At 43.5% G+C, this 14,826-nt stretch overlaps 1 protein-coding gene across 1 annotated transcript in view; it reads left to right on the top strand.

Annotated features, from left to right (window-relative positions):
- LAMB1 (laminin, beta 1) overlaps positions 1 to 14,826 on the top strand; it is an 88,765-nt gene that overhangs the window by 58,466 nt on the left and 15,473 nt on the right. The window contains exons 23-25 of the mRNA XM_011948192.1: positions 1,183 to 1,397; positions 2,096 to 2,192; positions 13,638 to 14,007. Of these exons, the coding sequence (XP_011803582.1) occupies positions 1,183 to 1,397; positions 2,096 to 2,192; positions 13,638 to 14,007 (682 nt within the window). The remainder of the gene's footprint in view (positions 1 to 1,182; positions 1,398 to 2,095; positions 2,193 to 13,637; positions 14,008 to 14,826) is intronic.

Consider the following 14,826-nt stretch of genomic DNA (forward strand, 5'->3'; position numbering starts at 1 on the left):
TAAGGAAAGATGAGACCAAATATTTTTTCTCTTTTACTTTTTCTTTTCTTTCCATTTTTTCTTTTTCTTTTTTTTTTTTTTTTTTGAGACAGAGTCTCATTCTGTCGCCCAGGCTGGAGTGCAATGGCATGATCTCAGCTTACTACAACCTCTGCCTCCCAAGTAGCTGGGATTACAGGTGCCCGCCACCACACCCAGCTAATTTTTGTATTTTTAATAGAGATGAGGTTTCGCCATCTTGGTCATGTTGAACTCCTGACCTCAGGTGATCTACCCACCTCGGCCTTCCAAAGTGCTAGGATTACAGGCGTGAGGCATTGTGCCGGGCCATGTTTGTTTTTTTCTTTACATCCACACTGTCTAGCAGGACTGAGGTCTCAAGATGTGACTTGGTGCCTGGGAGAGATAACAGGAAAGAAAAACCATGTAGCTGTCCCCATGATAAATGGCATCCAGTAGAGGGTATTGATGGTCTGCTTTGCTGATGAACTTGCTGGTTGGATGGACTTTGAAATCCTAAATACCCACTGTGGTCCCACCTTTTCTAGTTGCATTGATGGAATAGAGCCTTCCAGCTTAAGGAAGAGAAAGAAGTAGCATCTCTAACATTTCTCTTTTGGAACTCTTTATTTCTCTCTTATCAAGAGATCAACTAGCATTTCCTCCTGCTGCAGCTGCACAGCCCCCAGGCTCCTGGCTTTGTTTATACAAACGTGTGGAATGCTAGGGACCAGCAGGACTGGATTCCTTAAAGCCTTAGTAGCTTAAAGGGCTTTTACCTGCTATGTCCGACACGTTTATTACTGCTGTTCCCTGCCAAGAGTTTGAAATTATTAGATATCTCAATTCCCACTGGCATTTTTTTTTTTTATTATTTCCAGTTAAACCTTCAATTTTAAAATGACTCACCAGCAGCTTGTCAAATCTGTGTATTTTGAACATACTTTTGGGTGAAATGTATCACTGTGTGTATCTGGGAAATGTCAGAACTGTGTAAGACATGAGAACTTCTAAACAACAATAATTTTAGCTTTCTTTTTGAATCACCTCCATTTCTTTCTTTCTTTGCATTTCAAGGTCAGGATCTGAAGTGGGAACATCTTAGCGTTTACATGTGGCTAACGTCTGCATGCCTGTGTATTTGGGAGTATGACAATAAGTAAATGTGATGTTCTTTTTCAGAGTGTGTCTGTAATTACCTGGGCACCGTGCAAGAGCACTGTAACGGCTCTGACTGCCAGTGTGACAAAGCCACTGGTCAGTGCTTGTGTCTTCCTAATGTGATTGGGCAGAACTGTGACCGCTGTGCGCCTAATACCTGGCAGCTGGCCAGTGGCACTGGCTGTGACCCATGCAACTGCAACGCTGCTCATTCCTTCGGGCCATCTTGCAATGAGGTGAGGGACTGCTGCTGGGGATGATGCCTTTATGAGCCCAGGGGTCAGCTTATGGTGACTTTGCCCCAGTTAGAGCAAGGCCCCAGGGCACATGGCTTGGCAAACACAGCGTGGCCTGGATCTCAGCCTTCATTTGTACCCCTTGGCTGGGTCCACATAACTGTGCACAGACTCCCCATCAGACACACCCATAGCATTTCAATAGAGGGTCCCAGCTGCAGATGCAGACTCACATAAGAATAGACAAGGGTGTGCTATTTCTCTTCTCTTCAGTACCTGGCCACTGAAGCAGACTTTTTTCTTAGCTTCTCAACTTGAAAGGAACCAATTAGCCATACTCAGCATTGTAAAAAGTGCTGTTGTTTCCTGACACATACTAAGGAGGACATACTCCCTAAGTCAGGAGAGTCAAAGGTGGCCCAGAAATGTGGCTGATCTGCGAGGATAAAAGTGAGGAAACAGGAAAATAAATAATAATATGCCACAGACCTTTCCAAGCCCTGTTGCAAAAGAGCAGTTAGATGCTGGCATGGGGCTCTCGACACCTACAATCGAAGCGGGAGTCCCTTTTCCTAGTCAATGGAGACCTTCTCAGGTGAACAGTTCATTCCCACTTCTAACTGGCAGCTAGAAAAAAAAGATGACAACTGGCTTCTGGCCTGAAGCCTGCTTGACTAAGGTCTGTGTTCTGGCCACAGTTCACAGGGCAGTGCCAGTGCATGCCTGGGTTTGGAGGCCGCACCTGCAGCGAGTGCCAGGAACTCTTCTGGGGAGACCCTGACGTGGAGTGCCGAGGTGAGGTGCGGGCGTTCTCGCGTTGACTTCATCAGAGAGTGGAGGGAATGGGGTTTCTGCAAGAGCCTTCTGTAAATTATAAAACACAGTACAAATTAACGTGTCAATAAGAACCTGTATTTAATTGCAAAATAAATTAACACTGATTGTTTAAAAAACAATCTAACAAATCTAGCCCTGCCCATAAGTATAGGTAGTCAAGAGTGGATGTGCATACTCTCCCGGCCTCACACCCTGGGATAAAGTTTGTTTCTGTGTGTCTGTAAGCAAGCACACACACACACCATAAATACACACACAGCTGCTTTTTTAAATACTTTTAACCAAAGTGGGACCATATGAACCATGTTTGGCAAAGTGACTTTTTACACCCCTCTGAACAGTATTTTGTGGCCAACTTCCTCGATGGCACAAGAAGAGGTAAATGGTTATTCTAGTAAGATCACTGAAGGCCGGGCGCGGTGGCTCAAGCCTGTAATCCCAGCACTTTGGGAGGCCGAGACGGGCGGATCACGAGGTCAGGAGATTGAGACCATCCTGGCTAACACGGTAAAACCCCGTCTCTACTAACAAATACAAAAAAAACTAGCCGGGCGAGGTGGCGGGCGCCTGTAGTCCCAGCTACTCGGGAGGCTGAGGCAGGAGAATGGCGTAAACCTGGGAGGCGGAGCTTGCAGTGAGCTGAGATCCGGCCACTGCACTCCAGTCTGGGCGACAGAGCGAGACTCCGTCTCAAAAAAAAAAAAAAAAAAGATCACTGGATTCATTGGATCAACTAGACTTTGCTGACAAGTTTAAGCTCTTGGCATATGTGCGTAAGATAACATCCCCACTAGTGAAACCTGGAAGGCAATGTCATAGAGACTTCGTGCACAACAAAGGTATGTACGGTAGGGGCTCCAAGTCAGTTAAATGTGAATAAAGCCCAGATTTTCATCTAGGCTTATGTTAAAAAAACTAACAAAAAAAACTGACTTTTCCTACAAACAAAAACTTGTTAAAATTAAGTGAATCATAAGGATTGCTTGATTTTTATGGCATTGCAATTTTTTTGACCTGGAAAGTCATTTTTCAGATCTTAAAGTATTTATGGAAAAGATTGAACAGGCTGTTGCAACTCTGTTTTTATATTCTTTCTTTCCTACTTGATTTTCTTCCCTGTTTTTAATTGATCATTATGGATAAATATTTTCTGCAGTTTCTTATGTACTCTTTGGTATATATTTGTTGCACATCTGAAATTATAGGTCTCTGTTGGACTCTTAAATTTTTTTATTTTTTATTTTTTGAGATGAAGTCTCACTCTGTCACCCAGGCTGGAGTGCAGTGGCGCAATCTCAGCTCACTGCAACCTCTGCCTCCCGGGTTCAAGCGATTCTCCTGCCTTAGCCTCCCAAATAGCTAGGATTACAGGCACATACCACCATGCCTGGCTAATTTTTGTATTTGTAGAGACAGGGTTTCACCATGTTAGTCAGGCTGGTCTGGAACTCCTAACCTTATGATCTTCCCGCCTTAGCCTCCCAAAGTGCTGGAATTACAGGCGTGAGCCACCGCGCCTGGCCAGGACTCTTAAATTTTTAAAATGACTGTTTTATTTTTTTGGACACAACTACAGCAAGAAATAATACAGATCTTCAAGTTGGCAACTCATTCAGTATCTCCTATAGAAGGTCAGGAACCTAGAAACTGTGTTCCTTCAGGGTGCGTCTGTTCCTTAACAGCAGAGAAAGGTCAGCGGGCAAGATCAGAACAAATTAGATAGGATTTGAGTTTTAAGTCGATGCTTAGCCAGAAGGGTTTGTATGGACCTCTTAGATTAATGTTTGTTTCACAGTGGGGATGATGTTTGCTATGTCAATAAACAAGTACTTTTCTTTCATCATTCTCCAAATTTGGTTCTTAATGAGATCTGACATCCCCACTTCCATAAGAAGGTATTGAAATCCAGTGGACCAGTTTCTCCAAGATGTCTCTTGAAAGTAAAACTCGGCCGGGCGCGGTGGCTCAAGCCTGTAATCCCAGCACTTTGGGAGGCCGAGACGGGTGGATCACGAGGTCAGGAGATCAAGACCATCCTGGCTAACATGGTGAAACCCCGTCTCTACTAAAAAATACAAAAAAAACTAGCCGGGCAAGGTGGCGGGCGCCTGTAGTCCCAGCTACTCCGGAGGCTGAGGCAGGAGAATGGCGTGAACCCGGGAGGTGGAGCTTGCAGTGAGCTGAGATCCGGCCACTGCACTCCAGCCTGGGCGACAGAGCAAGACTCCGTCTCAAAAGAAAAAAAAAAAAAAAAAGAAAGTAAAACTCTGCTTAAAATCTGGTTTTTCCAGGGCTGTAATCACTACTCTGTTAAATTCCTCAAACTTATAATGCCCCAAAGCTTGATTTTTTCCAGATAATGGCTCTATCGTTGCTCATACCCTGATTCTGTCAGCATGTGTCATTGGCAAAATAGCTTTCTCTGCCAAAGCTTTCTGACCTTTGGCTCCATCTTAGCTTTGTTAGCAGGAAAGGCCTGCTACCCAGAGTCAGAGTCAATCAGAGAGTTGTTCATGTGGCCCTTAGAACTTTACTCCTTACCCTTTCATCTTCTCTTTAAACTTTCGCCTCTAAATCTGTCAGGGAAATTGTGGCTTATAGGAACCTTGTCAACTTGTTTGGGTCAAAAGTTAGATCCTGTTTTAGAAACTCTGCAAAGAGTAAGATTCATGGCATCATTGTTCGCCAACTTCTTTGTTCCTTTTATCCAGAAGAAAGGTCAGCTCGTTAGGTAAGAAACTTTTCATCAGGAAAAGCAAACAAGCAATAAAAAACAGAAACGAAGTATTCTGCAAATAAACCTGGTTTGTTTAAAGAGAATGTATTGAAACTGGATATGTCTGTTCCTTTTTGCTTTTCCCTTTGGCATTTCCTTTTTTTCTGTAAGATAATCATAGATAATCATAGTTAATGGAGGAACTACAAAGATCACCTGGCTTTATGGTTTGCCCATTGTGTTGGCTGATCCCAGTGGCACAAGGGCAGCAGGGATGCAGACAGATGAAGAGATCCCATAGCAGAGTGTAGGTCCTGGAGCCAGGCTGCCTGCATTCACTTCAAGCAATTGGTACTCCTGTATTAGAAGAAAACAAAGTCCCTTCTCATCTCCCTCACCCAGTATACTCCTCTTTTTACTCAGCTTCATAGGAATCTTTCCAATCCTCTCTGCATTTATATGTATGTATCATTCATATTTGTGACCCTAATAATGACACTCAGTCAGCTTACACCGGCAAGAAAAAGTTGGTTTCAAGCCCTCCGGAAGTATTAGAAGCTCCAAGTGAGCACAAGTGAAAACATCCTAAGAGATACTTCCAGGTTCTAGATCTAGGTGTTCCATTTTCCCCTTGTTTTCCCACTACATTGTCATCTCTCCAACCTTATCTTTAGGTTGTTTTGTTTTTTTTTTCATGGAAGACCAGACATCCTCTTTCCCCAAAGTGTTAAAATACGGGGTGAAGGCAGCTGACCTCATTGCAAACTTTGGCAATTCAAAGTTATAAAATGTTAGCTGGGCACGGTGGCTGACACCTGTAATCCCAGCACTTTGGGAGGCCAAAGCAGGAGGATCACTTGAGGTCAGGAGTTCAAGACCAGCCTGACCAACATGGTGAAACCCCATCTCTACTAGAAATACAAAAATTAATCAGGCATGGTGGCGCACACCTATAATCCTGGCTACTTGGGAGGCTGAGGCATGAGAATCACTTGAACCCAGGAGGCAGAGGTTGCAGTGAGCAGAGATCATGCCATTACACTCCAGCCTGGGTGACAGAGCAAGACTCTGTGTCAAAATAAAATAAAATGTTGGGGCATCTTTCTTTGGGGTGTTAAAGTAGACACTGTCCCTCCTTTGTGCCCACAGTGGCTGAGCTGGGGTGGGGACATCTGGAAATTTGGGAGGAGGGGAGTATTTTGGGTCATCACCATAATGGGGTCGTTGCTATAGGCACTAGGTATGCAGGAGCCAAGGATAATAAATGTCCCACAGTGCTTAAGGCAGTCTGTCAGACAGAGAAAGTGTTGGATCCTCAATGCTTTTGGCAGTCTTTTTGCTCATAACCTACAAAGCACCCAGAAAGAGTGAGAATTGATTTGAGTGGACAATGGGGGATTGATTCATGGCCATCTAGGGGCCTGGTGCATACAGGGTGGCAACAGGAGTAGGACCAATGTGGCCTGTGAAGACAGGGGCCAAGATGCAGAGGCAGACAAGGCTCATGGTTCTGTTTGTGCTGGAATGCATTCACGAACAGAAACAGGAGGACAGGGGCTTTCTGAAGCGATGGGCCCAGAAATCAGCAGGGGCAAGAAGAGGTGTCATTCAAAATTAGATGGAACTATGCAAAAAGAACATCAGCTCTCTTCTCCAATTATGTAATTGCTTGACAAATATGTTTTCAGTTGAATTGGTTTGTTAGAGGGCATAAATTTAGACTTTCTGGTGCCAACTAGCTAACAATACGCTTATAGAAAGATTTAAGTCCTAGCTAAGTATTCCCCTTATGGAAAAAAAGAACGTAGTTATATAAAAGACAAATGAGTTGAGCCTCCAACTTACAGATTGTTGAATGTTCCTATTGTCCAGGCGGGTTGGGGATGTTGGCCAATCGTGCCAAGCCTGAACAAGCCCACCACTGTGCTGGGATGGAGAGGGAATCTCATCCACCCACCATGAACGTGCTGGAGAAAACAGCCTGGAGCGCTGCATTGTCCTCCTCAGGAGTCCAAGGGTCACAGGAGGAATCTTTCTGTTGATTCATAGACAGCAAAAAGGAAGGGTAAAGTTTCCATTTGGGGCCTCTGGCTCTTGGAAAAGGGCAGTGTCTCTAAACCCAGGCAAACTGTAAATGTGGGGCATACTCAAGAGGCTTTGGGTAGTGGCCACTTCCCCACCATGCTTGTTTCTCATTTCGTGTTTTTTAGTAGAAAAACACAGTGTGTTCTTTTGCCCAGACATTAATCTTTAGAATGCCTGTATTTTCTAATGTTGGGATTTCTTTCACAACCACCCACCTTACTATTTCCATTGCGACTCAGAAAATCAGACTTCATTCGATTCTTTGGAGACCTATAAATACTGTTGAAGTAGAGTGAAGTCTTGTCTTACATAATCCTAATTACAGAATGTGTCCTCAGAAGTGGTAGGCTAGACCAGAACTGGGCAGACCACAGGCAGAGGCCAAATCCAGCCCCCTGCCCATAGTGGTTAATAAAGTTTTACACCCACTTGTTTATGTATTTTCCCTGGCTGCTTGTGGACAGCAATGCCAGAGTCAAGTCATCATGACAGAGACAGAATGGCCTGAAAGCTGGAAAGATTTACTATTTCAACTTTTACATTAAAACTTGATGATCCCTGTGCTAGACAGGCAGCTCATTTCTGCAGATGAAATTATATTCATCCCCCAACTTTCATTCCAAAATTGAAGTTATATTACTGAGGTCAAAAAGGGAAAAGGATAGAAGAGAATGTCAGAAAAAAGAAAATCCCATATAAGAGATAAAAATTATTTAAATTGCCCTTGCTTTTAGTAAATAGAAATGCCTGAAGTATAAGTAAACTTCTTGGCATTGCAGCAGATCCTGGAGTCCCATGTTGCTTTGAGGCAAGGTCCATGGCAGAAGAGAACCCCATTACCTGAATCTTAGGGTGTAGCACTTTCTCTGTCCCAAGGCAAATTTAAGTTTCCCACAGAAAGGAGGATAATAAGCCCAACACTGAGTGACCAATGGTGTGGAGTGAGGAGTGGACACAGAGAGAACAGCTGATACTGTTCTGCCACTTGCAGGCTATTTGGGGACATGAGGTACATAAAATGAAGTAAAAACATAGCAGAAAGTCTAAGTGGCACAAACTTTTAATTGTCAGAAGAAGATCAGTAGTAACTGGAGTCATTAGGGAAGGGTTTGCAGAAAAGATTAGCTCTAGTGGCCATCTACAGAGAATGTGCTGAGTGCCAAGCACTTTTAGGCATATTATGTAAGTATTCTTAATTTTATCCTTGCAACAAACAACTTATGGGGGTATCATCCCCATTTTACAGTTGACTAATCTCAGACTCAGAGAGGTTAAGGGACTTGCCCAAAGGCTTATCCCGAGTGAGGAAAGAACTGGGATCTGAAGCCAGGCCTATGTGGCCTCCTGTCCCAGCTCTTTCCACAAGCCTGGGGGCTACTCGTTGACAGTTGGTATTGAGAGAGGAAATTGTCATCCTAGCTAAAGGACAATACAGCTGTGGGAGATGCCCTCAGGAAACAGTCTTAGCTGGAGAGTCATAGAGAGATTTGGTTTCACCAGACTGTGTGAAGCCTTCAGTGGCAGGCCATTGAGGGTAGACTTCGTTCAGTGGGCACAGGAAGGTCTGGAGGAGCAGAGGGAAGGATGTAAAGGAAGCAGGCAATATAGGTCTGTGTGATAAATGGGTACATAGACTATTTCCCATTCTGGCATTGACTTGCTAGTGTTTTCCTCTGGGCCTTCTTATCTTGAAAATCAGTACAATAGCTTTCATTTACCTACCTCTTAAAAATTATGTTTGAAATGATAAGAAAACTTAGTAAAAATAGAGGAAGCCTACTGACCGCAGAACAGAGAGTGTATTCACAGATGAAAGTCGAATTATTACAGCTTGTTAAAATGATTATCTTATTTAAAAAATACTTTTTATTATTTGTTCATCTTAAAGATTAGGCAACAACTTTTGCTACATATGCCCTCCTTTCCAAGAGAAAGTTTCTGATTCTCTGCCAAGTAATCCCATTTCTTAAAGTAAGGCTGTGCTTTATCCAGGTCATTTGGATTCTGATTCCTTTCTCTTAAGAGAGAAGAAACCCCACTGGACCTTGTCAGCAGCAGCCTGAATAGTCAGTTCACAGGTTTTCAGATCCTGGTGGGTCTGTGAAATGATGGGAGAATCTCCTCCATACATTAGTCTATGAAGTTTTACTAACTTGTCAATTGTGAACTGACCTTTCCGCTTCAGCCACGTGAGTGTGGGAGTTTCACTGAAAATATTTTTGAAGTGGAGGGGTTCTTTTTACAAGGTTGTAAAATGTGGGCCTTCTGGTGCCTGCCTCTTAGGTGATCCCAAGAGAAGCAATTCTGGAAATTCAATAGCCAGGGAGGGAAGCACATGACCAGGGGCTTCAGCTTGAAATCAAAACCAGGTGCATTTGAGACTAGTTATTTGGTGCCCTTCCCGGAGAGTCAGGACCAACTTTTTCAATAATGAGACTGCAATCCAGTCATCTGTGAGATTTGATGGTTTACTTTTCAGTTGGGAGAAAGGAATGTTGGTCAGTTGGGCTGAACTGGTGGTTGACTTCTGGAGAGAGCCGAAGCTCTGCTGGCTCATTGGAACTCTTGCCCAGGCTAATTTCCCTTGGCCAGATAAAGAGGGAAGCCTTATCTGCCTTTAAAGTCTTTCAGGGTTGGGCTCTTTTCCCCGTAAAGATGCCTGTGACAGAATGGGAGCGAGACATGCCTTTAGCAATGAAATAAATTCAAAATAATCAGAGAAATTAAAAATAAATCAACATATGCATGCATCCCTTGCCCCAAGCATGAATCCAGCAAAAAACTAATATTTAGGACTGAACAAAGGTGTACCTTTGCATCATCTATGGGAAATAAATAATTGTCTAAGCAAACTACAAGCAATATGCAGCTCTGCCTCAATTGTGTGATGCCTAAGGGAGATAGGGGTGAGTAGACCCCAGAGGGCTGCCTCCCCCTGACCACTGGCTGTGCCCTGCAGGGCAAGGGCAGACATTGTAGTTTTATTACAAATGGCATCACTTCTTCCTCTGTTATGTAAGTCCTGAGATTTGTGCATCAGCCTACATTGGTGAACTTCCAAAGTCATGATTCTGCTCCAGCGCCACCCTTTGAAGGTCTCTCTTTCTCCACACACACAGACAGACACACATACATACACACACACACACATGCTCTTTTTTTCTCTAACATACAGAAGGCGGGCAGAAACAGCTAGGAAAGTAACAGTCAGTGCTCCACAAAACAGGGTCTCATGACTCTAAACATCAGTATCTCCTGGGAACTTAGAAACAAAAATAATTCTGGGCCCCACCCAGACCTACTAAATCAGAATGGGGGGATGGGAGGAGAGTGGAGAAGCAATCTGTTTTTTAATGAACCTTCCAGGTGATTCTGATACCTACCCAAGTTTGAGAGCTGAGGATCCAGGTGACTCGGGTAACTTTTAGCTTTCTGGAAGATGACTAAATTTTACCAAATGATAATGGAAATCTATTTCTAAAATCTAAACAACATAAACTCTTAAGGTACTAAATTCTTTAAGTTATTTGTAACTTATCTAAGTTCTTCCTAATCTCAGAAACTGATTAATGTAGTGGTTTTCCCAAGCCTTTCTCATTATTTCTCTGGGGTGTCATTGGCATTGACTTCCACTAAGAAAAGATCTCACGGCCAAATGACTTTGGCATACAACTGGATAAAAACAATGTAAAACAAGTTTTTCCTGCAGAACTCTTCTGAGTCTATAATATGCTGACACTTGTTTTTAATCTTCAAGATAAAGATACAGAATTTTTCATAATGGGATACTTTTTTCCAGGAACACATCATAGAACTGATGGTCTATGGATCACCATTAAAGTTATCCATGGTTTGCCTGAGCAGCTTCCTGATTCATTATGAGAATATTCCCCAAACAAGAAAAATGAAACATACCTTAAGTGCCTGGAAAGGATCTGTTTTTTGAAAAACATACACCCAAGTTTTACTTTTGAAATCCTAAGGTCTTGCTTTTGAAAACCCCAGGCACTAAGGAAATTACATGTTTTAAAATCCTAAAGGTTGAAGAATATTCTAAACTTCAAATTTTGGAATAATCATGTTTTTTGGCAAATACATATAAACATATGGCCAGAACATATGTTTTTCCCCTTTATCCAATGGAAATATGACCAAGCATCACTCTTAGCAGAAGACTACCAGACACTTATAGGGACACAAAAAGCGATAATAAAAATGATTTATTTATTGAATGCTTGCTATAGACCAGATGCTCTTCTAAGCACTTTGTAATTATTTTATCTCGAAAGCAGTCCTGTATTTATAATCATTACCTCTTCTTACAGATGTGGAAGACGTGACTCAGTTTCCTAATTACCCAGGGTCACATAACAGGTGTGGAGAAGGCAGGATTTACACCCTCAGTCTACAGTTCATGCTCTTAACCACAATGTTGTCCTCCTCAAACCTGCCACTTGAGAGCTTGCAATGTAGGGGGAGAACAAAGGCAATAAAAAGATAAACTAGCAATACAAGGCAGGATGTGGTGAGGGCCAAATTAATGGGCCACAGACACATCTCTGGGTTGAAAGGATGGTGATGTCATAGCAGATCTCAGGACCCTCAGTATAACTGGTTCTGGGAAATGTTCCGTTAGAAAGTTTTTCAGAGGAAGGCTGGGTGCAGTGGCTCATGCCTGTAATCCCAGCACTTCGGGAGGCCAAGGTGGGCGTATCACGAGGTCAAGAGATCGAGACCATCCTGGCCAACATGGTGAAACCCCGTCTCTACTTAAAATACAAAAATTAGCTGGTGTGGTGGCGCATGCCTGTAGTCCCAGCTACTCAGGCGGTGGAGGCAGGAGAATAGCTTGAACCCGGGAAGTGGAGGTTGGAGTGAGCCGAGATCGTGCCATTGCACTCTAGCCTGGGCGACACAGCGAGACTCTGTTCCGCAAAAAAAGGAAGTTTTTCAGAGGCAAATCACAGCTATTGGCCCAAGATTTTATAAAGATATCTGAGAAAAGGCCGCAGGCAGTGGCTCACGCCTGTAATCCCAGCACTTTGGGAGGCCGAGGCAGGCAGATCACCTGAGGTCGGGAGTTCCAGACCAGCTTAACCAACATGGAGAAACCCTGTCCCTAATTTTAAAAAAAACCACACAATTAGCTGGGTGTGGTGGCGCATGCCTGTAATCCCAGCTACTCGGGAGGCTGAGGCAGGAGAGTTGCTTGAACCCAGGAGGCGGAGGTTGCAGTGAGCCGAGATTGTGCCATTGCACTCCAGCCTGGGCAACAAGACCAAAACTCTGTCTCAAAAAAAAAAAAAATCTGAGAAAGCATGAATCCGTTGTGCTTTGCCACACTTGACATTGCACTTCAGGAGGATTATTTTCTGTTATAAAGGTATGTAAGTGTCCTTGCAAGCCTAGACTAAAATAAGGTTAGGGCTTCATTTGGCAAAGACGTTTGCATTCTGATTGCATGTTAACCCTGGGTCCGATGCTGAAAAAGGAAAAATTGTTTAAGATGTGCCTCTGCCCTTGGAGTCCACAATCCAGTTAGAGAAATAAGATAGTATATTACTTTATGTATTCCTACCTTTTGCCAGAATGGGTGGAAGCCCAGTGATAAGATGTTAGTATAAGGCCTTTTGTTACTTAAACCTTATATAAATACTTTTAAATGTCAGATGTTGATATAAAAATGATTTGGTCACCTGAAACTTGGGAATCTAAGCCAGGGTTCAAGGGCACAGCCATTGTGCTAAGTAATCTCAGCCACAGCTACTGGCCAAGAACAGATTTTGTCCTGTATGGCATGTGATTTTACCCTATGCCGTTTGGCTTTGCATAAGGTGCCAACCCTATTGGGTCTGTGAGAGGCTGAGACTGCATGGCTCCCAAGATCCCTGCTTGTAGTACTGGCAGTGGTCATCACAATGGCAGACACCCCCAAGTTAGATTATACTTATTAAAAGCCTTTAAACTGGATACTTAGAATTCCTTTGGGTTTTGTTTTGTTTTGATCATGTTTATTGCATTTCATCAAATATGTTTTGTTGCGAGATAGAGTCAGGTATGTTAGGAGCTGCTCATTTGTGATGTATCCAATGCCAGGTGGCATGTTAGCAGGATGTAACCTGGATTGTTTGTACAGACACGGTATGTAGGGAAATCCTAGTAAGGGGGAGGCAAAGGCAGAACGGAGGTGAAGAGAACAGACTCCAGAGTTGCAAAGAACTGAATCAGAGTCCTGGCATGGCCTTTCCCTTGCAGTGAGACTTGAGGCATGTTACGTAATCTCTCTGATCTCTCAGTTCCCACATCTGTGAAATAGTGATTATTATAACACCTATCCCATGGGGTTATTGTGAGAGTTAAATGGGGTCATTCATGTAAAACATTTCTGTTTAAAGTATTATTACTGCTAAGGAGTTAGCAACCATTGAAGTCATGCATGTGCTACAGGAAGCTGCTACAGTCTCTACGTGAGCTGCTGGTCAGTTGTCATCGATGGCTGACACCTTCCCATTTTCACAGTGAAATGAGGATTCTAAATGACATATCTTGTCGCTGAGGTTCATGATCAAGTAGATCAGCTAGTATTGCTTCTTCCCTTCTAGCCTGTGACTGTGACCCCAGGGGCATTGAGACGCCACAGTGTGACCAGTCCACGGGCCAGTGTGTCTGTGTGGAGGGTGTTGAGGGTCCACGCTGTGACAAGTGCACGCGAGGGTACTCGGGGATCTTCCCTGACTGCACACCCTGCCACCAGTGCTTTGCTCTTTGGGACGTGATCATTGCTGAGCTGACCAACAGGACACACAGATTCCTGGAGAAAGCCAAGGCCTTGAAGATCAGTGGTGTGATCGGGCCTTACCGTGAGACTGTGGACTCAGTGGAGAGGAAAGTCAGCGAGATAAAAGACATCCTGGCGCAGAGCCCCGCAGCAGAGCCACTGAAAAACATTGGGAATCTCTTTGAGGAAGCAGAGTAAGTAGTTAATGAGCCACAGGAATAACTCACAATATTTTTTCAGCTTTATGAATAAACAGCAAAGATTTCCTGGCATGGTGCTTCCATCAGGAGGTTTGGTTAGTCCTGTGGGTGAAAACAGATTCTGAGCCATTTATTTTCCAGCAGTCTTGACTGGGCATTTGGGTGAGTGAATGTTGGCACATCCATGGGGACCAGCCTTCTGGAGGCTGCAGTACAGAACATGCAAGCATTACACTCAGTGCTCCTCCTTGCAAATCATGTTCTAAGTCAGTAAAATGGGAGGCATGCTGGATTTAGAAGACAAAGATCCATAATTGAGTCTTGGGTCTGATGCTAGGCTTGTGAACTTGGTTGACTCAGTTCCTGAGCCTGTATTTTCTCTCCTGTGGAGAAGGGGTAGGATAATATATGCCATTACCTTATGTAGTAATGAAATGATTGATATATAAAATGACAACAGGATTGCAAAAAACTATAAATTGTTAAGTATTGCTACTATGGGGGAAATTCCATTACCTCAAGTAAGACTCCTTACTTCAAGTTTTTTCTGCTTCTCTGCGATTAGTCCACCAGACCCAGGGCTTCATTCATCTAGTTATAACAGCCGCTCTACACTGAAAGTCCTCATCCCACCCCTTCTCTGTGTAATTTCCCCTCTGATTGGACAGTGTTTGTTAGTGGAAGCCTAGAGAATTGAGCTGAGTGATGCTGAACTTCTCAAGGATCATTTTTCTACCCTTTCTCCCAGCCTCCCCTCTCTTGCCCCTAAACATCTCAATTCCTTTTGCCAAATTATTTTTTGCCAAAAAGGAA

Source organism: Colobus angolensis, unplaced genomic scaffold, assembly GCF_000951035.1.
Source record: "Colobus angolensis palliatus isolate OR3802 unplaced genomic scaffold, Cang.pa_1.0 Scaffold275, whole genome shotgun sequence".
Lineage (NCBI taxonomy): Eukaryota > Metazoa > Chordata > Mammalia > Primates > Cercopithecidae > Colobus > Colobus angolensis.